Here is a 10,330-nt window from a genome sequence, read left to right on the forward strand (position 1 = left end):
TGACTATACCTGCCATCACAAAGACTTTTAGGTCTGATTTCCTCACCTGCTTTTTTTCTGGTGGAGGTCTTTCTCCTTCCTATTGGCTGTCCAGCGACTGGACCTCTCAGTATCCTGAAGATGAGGGACATTTATTGCAAGGGGACTTGGATGGCTAGAGATAACTTTTACATCTAGATAGGTGGTCACTACATTGAAGAACCCAGGCAGCTGACTATGGTGTGTATATCCTTGCTTTACCAGATAAAATGGAAAACAAACCTTTTTATGATGGGTTGCAAAGGGTGGGAGATAAGGACAGGAAAATATTTAGTTTTCCCTGGGGTTGGTTTTAGGAGGCTGATGAAGAAATGATGAAACCCCTCTTGTCAGGCCCATATTTTAGCTGACCCTGTATACTTTGATTTGGGGTTTCCTAAAAATGAGACCTGTAATAAATGTAATTTACTAACTTTTTTGTGTTTTGATTGTTTTTATTGGTCAACCTCCACCCTTTTTCATCTTTTTGCTTTTTTAGTTTTGAAATCCGAAACCTTAAATTTTTATTCTCTGAATGACCATAATGCTGATCTCTGCAGATTCCAGCAATGAAACCGAAAAGACAACAGACACTACGAAATCTATTCTCTGTTGCTTTTTTGTTTACATGGGGTTAATTCAAGGAGAATCAATCTGTATTCGGGTTTGCGCACAAATGTTTTGTGCCTTTAGGACTTTCTAGTGCATACTTAGTTTCTTAATGGAACGTTGGTAGAAGCACTCCTGACATTAATGAGGCCAAATGATACACATCTGACCTGGAGTCATACCTCCTTAATGTGTTTTGGGTTTTGTTTGTTTTTTACTGTAGTACGCTAATGGAAATTTCCAGCTTGATTGATGATGATGATTACAATGTCATCTTATTACGTGGTTTAATATTTCCGGTCTTCCCAATGAAAGACTAATGGTGTTAAAACTTCTTCCTTTGTTTCAGAGAGTGGATGCCTGTATATTGTGATGGACTACTGTGAAGGAGGGGATCTGTTTCAACGAATCAATACTCAAAAAGGAATTCTATTCTCAGAAGATCAGGTATACCAGTTAGGCTCTCTTATAATAATGTATAGATTAAGGGCAGGTATCCAGTGTGTCCCCTCACCAAGTACAAACGGCAACTACCCCAACCCATAACTGACCCAATGAAATGTTCAACCTTGTCATTTTCATTGTGTACCCTAATTTAGACTCAGTGATATCATCACTGGGTTTCTGTGCTCCTCTTGCAATGCAGGCAAGTCATGGATATTTGAAGGGGCTGTCAGAGTGCTGTACATAGCTTCTTGTAAACATCATAACACCCTACTTTAGTACTTTTAAGACCCCTCCTATTTAATGCAATCAGTGAACTGGTTCTTGGGAGGAGTTATGCAATTTCAAAATTTCCTTGAGGAGTGGTAGGCTACATTTTATGCAATGCCAACATGTGATGCTCATCCTACATGATTGAAAGAACTCAAATCCTTCGAACGAAAGGGGAAACCAGAGAAAAATTAGCTTGGAAGTGTACAGTGTGAAATTAAAGAGCTAGCAATTTTATTACAAGAGAGAAGTCCATACAATGGTCCAAGACTAAAGGGAAGGCTGGAGTTCAGTTTTAATTTGGTTTACACACCCCCTGACTCACTGCACAACCAGACAGGTGACATCACTCTTTCCCACTTTACGTTTTTGATGCCCCTTTTTGCCTTTGGAAAGCGAATTGACATGACCCCCTTTCCCCTTCCTGCCTGTGCAGTAGTGTTCCCCACAGAAACCTTGCAACGTTCATTTTTGTCTTCTTAGAAGTCCTGCTGTCTGCAGCCTTTTTAGAAATCAAAGGCATTTGACTCTTTTCCTTAGACTGAGTTTCTTCGTCATAATTTTCTATGCAACTGCAGACTGTTGAGTACAGTTGTAGTTTAGAACTGAAGGGCTGCTATTTCATAAAGAGTAAAAAAAGAGAATCTGAACAGACTCCTTTAATCATGACCCTTTTCAATGGGAAGTCTTGGAGCTGGAAATTACTGCAGATCTGCAAATTTTTGCTTCTATAGCATGATTTTCCAACCTTTTGAACTTTTTGGGCCACATTGAAGCGGAATTGTCTTGGGCCGCATTTGCTCATTTGAATGGGCTGCTGTGCTTACGTTACATGCAGGAAAAGGGTTCCTTCACCTTATTTGAACCCCATTGGCTGGGAAATCACATGGTGCGTTTCCACCATGCAATTTCCCGTCTGTTCCCACACCTGAAAAAGCACTGCATGTTTTGGGTGCATGGGCATGCCAAAAAGACTGGCAACCTTGAACATCTGTGAAGAGCACTGTTGTGTTTTTTACGGGTGTGATTCCTGCAGCCACCCGCAGCAGTGTGAACCTTGCCTAAATTCATGGATAGTTTGTAAAATCCTCAATTTTTACATCTGTCTGTGAATATCCGTTACGGACAGCTATTCAGCCACAGCCATGTGGCATTTACTTTCTTGGCTTTATGTAGAATCCCTGCTTTAGCTGTTGCTGGTGCTTTTACAGAAATGGCGCCTCCAGCAACTTTTTAGCTGTGCTCATTTCTGCCTTCTCTGTGCTGCTGTGGCTTCTATGCAAAAAGATATAGCAGACATCCCTTTATATGTGCTCGCCACCATGGCTTCTCTTCTTGCATGGGGGTTTTTCCAGACCTGCCTCGGGCTACATGCTGAACTCTCCCAGGGCTTCAGGTTGGACACCCCTGTTCTAGATGGTTAACAATGGTGTCTGTGTATATATCATAAATTGAATTTTTCAAAGACCAAACTCTAGTCATGTGTGGGGAGATTTGAGTTTCCCCTTCAATATGCTAATCAAGATTTTGTAATTATCCACATTTTAAATTCTAATATAGAACTTTTGTGGTTTGTAATATAATGATGGTGACAATGGTAACATGCTATGGTTTCTTTCTCCCAGATCCTAGACTGGTTTGTTCAGTTGTGCCTGGCTCTGAAACATGTCCATGATAGGAAAATTCTTCATAGAGATATTAAGTCACAGGTAACACTGAAAACTTATTGAGCTTCTCAGGATTGTGGTTTGTGTAAAATGTTTGACGTCTGTTACCTGTGTGTTTCTCTCTCTATTTTAGAATATATTTTTGACAAAAAGTGGGACCATACAGTTGGGAGATTTTGGAATAGCCAGAGTATTAAACAGGTATTTACAGAAGCGTTTTAGTAAATTGATGATAAGAATTGTTTGCATTGCTCCTTTTTATTATAGATGTTGCTTTTTTTGTTATACAGCACCGTAGAGCTGGCTCGGACTTGTATAGGAACTCCTTACTACCTGTCCCCTGAGATTTGCGAAAACCGACCCTACAACAACAAAAGGTGTGTTATGTACCATTTTTATATTTGTTAACAAGTTTGGTAATTAAAGAAAATGTAGTGTTAACTGTGATACATTTTCACTGTATACACTGTGTTTGTAAAAGAAAAAGATCAGATGCCAACTAAATAACTAATACTAAGGGCCCCCTTCACACAGACATTTACCTACATCCACTGCATTCCAGTGGCAAGAATCTGCAGATTCTTGCCGCTGAAATGACAGGTGATGCGAATAGTGGCTGCTGCTCTGCCTGTATAAAATGACAAGCTGACAGCGGCTGTCAGTGTTGACATGAAGGCACACCACAGGGTTACCTCCGATTTAGGCCCAGATGGCTGAGCCTGGACCCATCTGACTGGGTCCAGGCTTGGACCTACTTAACCACAGGTAACTGATTGGTGTGCAGCCACATGTGAACAGTGGCCATCGCTGGCAACTTGTCACTGCTTTATAAAGGCTAGGCAGCCACCACTATTCGCATGCGCCTGTCATTCCAGTTGCAAGAATCCGCCGATTACTGCCGCTGGAATCTGGTGTATGCAGTAAATATTAATGTGAAGGTGGCCTAATATCTGTTATGCTTAGTTATTTTTAAAGTGCCAACAACTTGTTTTATTTTGTAGAGGTGGATAAAGAGGGGGGAATCCTTGTACAGCCAAATTGTATTGCTCTCCGTGTCTCCGCTAACGAAATTTACCTTGTTTTGTCCTGGCAACCATTGTTATTGAAAGTGAGGGAAATCCCAAATTTTAAGTTGTCACCAGAATAGGAACAGGGAGAAAATCTTCCCACTTTATCTGTTGCCAACTGTGTGTGGGTCACCATACACATTTAAGATCTGACTGCAAAATCTTTGTAGAAATCTTTGTACAATCAACCTCAAGTTTACCAAATCTATGTAATTTGATGACCAGCCTAAACTTTTTATTCAATTTGTATCCAATCAGAGAGGCCTTCGCACTGCATGCCTGTACAATCAGATTGTAACGTGTGTCTTGCTTTGGAGAGATTTCCTCACACTTCCTGTTGTGTCTACAGGACAGGAAGTGAAATTTTCCCATAGGTACACAGATGGCAAAAAAAGAAGAGATGATTTTTAACTGTATCCTGCTCTATTTAAAATAAGGAAAAAAAACTTTTGACTGTAAATAAAATGTTACATTTGCAAAAACAAAAATTTGCCCTTATTAAGCATTTGTGTTTTAAAGAGTGACGTAATCTACTTTTATCACCTGATATTGCTGAAATGGTGTTATTTGTTATGATGTCAGTTTGTCCCTGTGCCACACCTTATTCATTGTGGTTTTCTCATGCAGTGACATTTGGGCTTTGGGCTGTGTCCTTTATGAAATGTGCACACTCAAACATGCGGTGAGTAGATTGAACTGAATCCTTTGTCTGTCTTCTATATCCTGGGACAGAACCAGACACTGCTGTAACTCTCTCTGATTTTCATGAAAAGGTCCAGCGTTTATTTTTTATTTAATGTTATGAAGTTTGCATGGTTGCTTAGCAGGTTTATAGCAGGTTATATCTTAAAATCGGTAGCTAGATAGGTTTATATCTTTTCACGAATACCTTGGGATAGACACATCGGACACACAGTGGCCCTTTACCATGTGATCAGTTGTCTAGATAGGTTTATATCTTTTCACAAATACCTTGGGATAGACACATCGGACACACAGTGGCCCTTTACCATGTGATCAGTTGTATCCAATCCCAGCTGATCACATGTAAACAGACTTGTTGGTTATTGGCAGTCCTTTACTCACATGCTGTCTGTGTGAGGAAAGAAGAGCCGATAACAGGCAAGGCTGTCAGTACATAGTTTACACTGATAATCAGGGCACTGATCATCCATGCCCTAGTTATCAGCGCAGCCTCATCTGCGCACATCAATGAGGAAGTAAAATTACTTTTTAGAAAAATTTTCTAACCGAAAATAAGAGTGTTTTTTTTTTTTTTGTTTAGCAATAACTCAGTGGTTAATTAATACCGCCAAAAGAAAGCTCTATTTGTGTGGGGGGAAAAAATGCTAAAAATGTTTTATGGCTACAGTGTTGCATGACTGCACAATTGTCATTCAAAGTGCTACAGTACTGTAAACTGGCCTGGGCAGAAAGGGATTAAAAGTGCCCATTATTAAAGTGGTTTAAGTTTTTTTTTTTTTTTTTTTTTTTTTTTTGCTATGTGAATGTGAACAGGTAACAAATATGAAATAAATGGTATACCAATTTGGCTGCAAAAGTGAAAATACACTTTAAAGAGAGATAAGACATTGAAATGTCATTCATGTAATTCAGCCCACTGGTGCTCATCAAAAACATGTATTGCAGTTAGTCTAGGGAAGAAGAGAAGCACTTTCAATTAACCGATCCTCCATTCCCCTGGCAGGCGGTGCTCCCCCATGCTCCAGAGGTGGACTGTCCCTCAGCATTGCATCCAGTACAGGGTTATGGATGACGATGTCAGGACTTTTGACCACCAGAGCTTGGGGGCGACCAATTTAGCAGCACAGATGATCAAGTAAGACAGTCTTATCTGTGTTCCCTAGACCTAAATGAGCAATTAACTCTAGCAGTTTAGGCATGGCCCCACTGCAAGGGATAATTTTAAAGTTTCCCAACTTTAAAATTCCCCCCCCATGCCCCCCTGTATACAGCCAACCTTTCATTCTACTTGCTTGTCTCCTCGATCCAGCAATCTTTCTCCTGACATGGTCTCAACTGGCTTTCTGAGCCATACTCCAAGGGACCCCTGGAAGCTTTCATGAGTATGGCTACAAATAGGAATAATTTGTGCAATGGCGCACATGCACAGAATGAAGAGGAACTGGCTGGGATCATATCAAGGGTCAAACTGCTAGATCAAGTATTATGTTTTTATTTGTGGTTCAAAATATGAATCTGCATAATTTTGGCCCTTTTTAGTCAAGGGGAAAATAAATCAGTTGTGACGTTGCAATTGATACGTATGGCAAATCTTAATTTCTTCTCATACCTTCCAGGACGGCAACACATGAGAGATGAGAGGCTCCACACACCAGGAAACACAATCAGTTCACAGCTGTTAAAGGCCCCACCCTTCCCCTTGTCCCTTTTTAGTATTGATTGTGTTTCTCCTACAGCAAAACATTTTTTATTTTTTTTTTTTCTCTGACCAGAAGACCTAGAGAGTCTGGATGGTACTCCTGTGAGGCAGGTTCAGGAACGCCGGTGAGGGTCGAACTCTACCTGCACACCTTTTGGGCTTTTCACAGGTCGCCTCTTGTGGCATAGGCAAGTCAGACACAGCGTGGTGGTCCCTCCACTTGTTGCCCCACTCAGCAGCTCGGGTCTTCTCCGGTCCTCCCTTGCAAACAGTGGGCGCCATGCTGTAGAAGACCAGCTGCATAACATCAGCAGCGATGAGGGGAGGACCCAGTATGCTCCAAACCGCATTCTGAGACCGGAACTTCCCATCTGAACAGGGAAGACGCTGCACACGCACAGCGTGACCCGGGAGGGGTGTAAGGCGCAGAAGAAATGCCAGACCCACGTAGTGGCACAAAAGAAGATGCTCTTAAGCGACCAAGATTCAGAAGGCTGCCAAGAGTGGGGACCCACCTCATGGAGAAGGAGGAGGGAAAGACTGCACAGTTGGCTGCAGGCAAAGCAAATCGGGGGCCAGGTAAATGCCTTTTCTGAGGTAAGTTCAGAAAATGGCAGAATGCCTTAGGACAGCAGAAGAGGAGAAAGGCTGTCTGCTAGCCCCCCCAAACCCAACCCCCTTTTCAAATAAGGTGGGATACCAGAAGGTGTGTATGCTGCTGCTGCAGTGTGAAGCACACAGCCTAATTTTGCAGCTCCCCAGTCAGGACAGCAACGTGTTAACATGTATTAGCAGTATCCTTTATAGCAACCAGGTGGTTTCTTGGGCTTGTCATAGTACTCCCTCCCTTAATGAGGGTACTACTATTTTTTTCCCTTAGGCCTGGGAACAAGTAACCTAGAAGCTTCAGCTAGACCAATGTCCACAGCTTCCTTTTTAAATCAGGAGATGCTGTGGTTATTGCAACATTAAGTTGCCAGTCTCACTATAAACCCTATTGCACATCAATAAGGGTAAATCTAGTGAAGGAGTGACACCATTTAGACACAGAGTCTCTTACAGGCTATTTCTACCACTGAACAAATTAGACATTCCTAAAGGGTTAATTGATTGGAATGTAAGGTGGTTTTCAGGAACCTGGAAAATACATGAGTAATACCACAGATTTTTCCCTGGTCAGCAATGCACACCAGATAATCTGAATATATTAGGCCAGCTGCTATGATTCTGGCACGTATCTCCAAGATGGTTCATTTAGAGCAGGGGTGTCCAAACTATGGCCCTCCAGCTGTTCAGGAACTAGAATTCCCATAAGGCATTGTAAATTTCTGACATTCACAGACATAACTGGGCATGATGGGAATTGTAGTTCCTGAACAGCTGGAGGGCCATAGTTTGGACATCCCTGATTTAGAGTCTTCTTGCTCTTAAAACCCTGCATCCTAAATTCTCTCCACATATGGTGAAGAGACTCAGTAAGGTGTACCCTTGGAACTTTTTCTTATGGAGTTGCTTGCTATGTTTTAACATGCTATGTGTAACAACTTAACAAGCTCCAATATATGGTTTCCTCCTCACACTGCTGTTAGATCGGTTGGTGTGTAAGAGTTAATTGGGACCCCTGGTGGTTTGGGCTACTGCCCACCCCTTGATGAACTAGAATCATTGTTTACTGCAACTCTGATGGTTTTTGGGTGCAAAACCTTTATACAAGAGTTACATACAGTCCGGTCCATAAATATTGGGACTTTGACAAAAAACTAATTTTTGACTTTCAGCTTTAATTTGAGGGTATTTACATCCAAAACAGGTAAAAGGTGTAGGAAATACAACAGTTTGTATATGTGCCTCCCACTTTTTAAGGGACCAAAAGTAATGGGACAATTGGCTGCTCAGCTGTTCCATGGCCAGGTGTGAGTTATTCCCTCATTATCCCATTTACAAGGAGCAGATAAAAGGTCCAGAGTTAATTTCAAGTGTGCTATTTGCATTTGGAATCTGTTGCTGTCAACTCTCAATATGAGATCCAAAATGCGCCGATGAGCTCAGCAACACCAGAAGAACCAGAAGACCATGGAAAACACCTGTGGTGGATGACCAAAGAATTCTTTCCCTAGTGAAGAAAACACCCTTCACAATAGTTGGCCAGATCAAGAACACTCTCCAGGAGGTAGGTGTATGTGTGTCAAAGTCAACAATCAAGAGAAGACTTCACCAGAGTGTATACAGAGGATTCACCACAAGATGTAAACCATTGGTGAGCCTCAAAAACCGAAAGGCCAGATTAGAGTTTGCCAAACAACATCTAAAAAAGCCTTCACAGTTCTGGAACAACATCCTATGGACAGATGTGACCAAGATAAACTTGTACCAGAGTGATGGGAAGAGAAGAGTATGGAGAAGGAAAGGAACTGCTCATGATCCAAAGCATACCACCTCATCAGTAAAGCATGGTGGTGGTAGTGTCATGGCGTGGGCATGTATGGCTGCCAATGGAACTGGTTCTCTTGTATTTATTGATGATGTGAGTGCTGACAAAAGCAGCAGGATGAATTCTGAAGTGTTTCGGGAATATTATCTGCTCCTATTCAGCCAAATACTTCGGAACTCATTGGACGGCGCTTCACAGTGCAGATGGACAATGATCTGAAGTCACCTGACCTGAATCCAATTGAGCATCCATTTCACTTGCTGAAGACAAAACTGAAGGGAAAATGCCTCAAGAACAAGCAGGAACGGAAGACAGTTGCAGTAGAGGCCTGGCAGAGCATCACCAGGGATGAAACCCAGCGTCTGGTGATGTCTATGCGTTCCAGACTTCAGGCTGTAATTGACTGCAAAGGATTTGCAACCAAGTATTAAAAAGTGTAAGTTAGATTCATGATTGTTAATCTGTCGATTACTTTTGGTCCCTTAAAAAGTGGGAGGCACATATACAATATAAACTGTTGTAATTCCTACAACGTTCACCTGATTTGGATGTAAATACCTTCAAATTAAAGCTGAAAGTCTGCAGTTAAAGCACATCTTGTTTCTTTAATTTCAAATCCATTGTGGTGGTGTATAGAGCCAAAAAGATTAGAATTGTGTCAGTGTCCCAATATTTATGGACCTGACTGTATATTAACCTGTGTTTAATGTTTGCTTGTTAAGCCCTTCAGGTGTCTGCCTCCAAGCTAAAATTGTGTCCACTTCTTCCTGAGTCTGACTTTAATTGATCTCCAGGTCTATGCTCGTTAAGACCTTAGATGCTGGGAGACTTGGATTCCCACCTGTGTGTGGGCTAACTACACCTACTCATACAATGGTAGGGTAACATCTACTACTACTGTGGTGTATGCACCCACCTTAGACTTCCATATGTTGGAACTACCCTGGTTCTCCTCTGGCGGAGGAATGTTTAGTATCTAGAGTCCAAGCTATGCCTATATAAAGCTTGCCCTCTGCTGGCTATTTTTAGTTGAATTCACCATGACTCTGACTTTATGCCTGGTCTGGCCGCATCTCAGAAATACACAATGTGGAAGTTTTAGTGTCTTGTCTTTTCTGGCTGTTTTACTGCTTATCAGAAATACACAACACTAAGTTATCTGTCTTTTGTGGGTTGACTGTGCCTTGTTGAGCATCAGAAATACACAATATTGAACTTTATTTTGTGTCCTTTCTGTTTATTTTGGCTATATGTCTCTTTTGCTTTCTAGAAATACACCGCATTGAAAGTTGGGGGTGTTTTTCCATTATACCTTATTTTTCTGTACATTAGAAATGCACTACTTTGTTAGGAACATTTCTGTTGGTTACATGGCTGTACCTGGGCTGCAAAGTCAGAAATGCACAAAGGTTTCCAGTGT

General features: G+C 41.5%; 1 protein-coding gene across 1 annotated transcript; it reads left to right on the forward strand.

Annotated features, from left to right (window-relative positions):
* Positions 1-976: 976 nt before the first annotated feature.
* On the forward strand, positions 977-4,757 carry LOC309544160 (serine/threonine-protein kinase Nek1-like; the record flags this gene model as incomplete). The annotated part of the gene is made up of 5 exons (XM_082276529.1): positions 977-1,074; positions 2,967-3,050; positions 3,142-3,209; positions 3,299-3,385; positions 4,703-4,757. Coding segments are annotated over 5 exons (392 nt in total), but the record flags the coding sequence as incomplete, so codon positions are not given.
* Between the last annotated feature and the right edge of the window lie 5,573 nt (positions 4,758-10,330).

This window comes from Pelophylax lessonae, assembly GCF_965119305.1.
Source record: "Pelophylax lessonae genome assembly, contig: HAP1_SCAFFOLD_1331, whole genome shotgun sequence".
Lineage (NCBI taxonomy): Eukaryota > Metazoa > Chordata > Amphibia > Anura > Ranidae > Pelophylax > Pelophylax lessonae.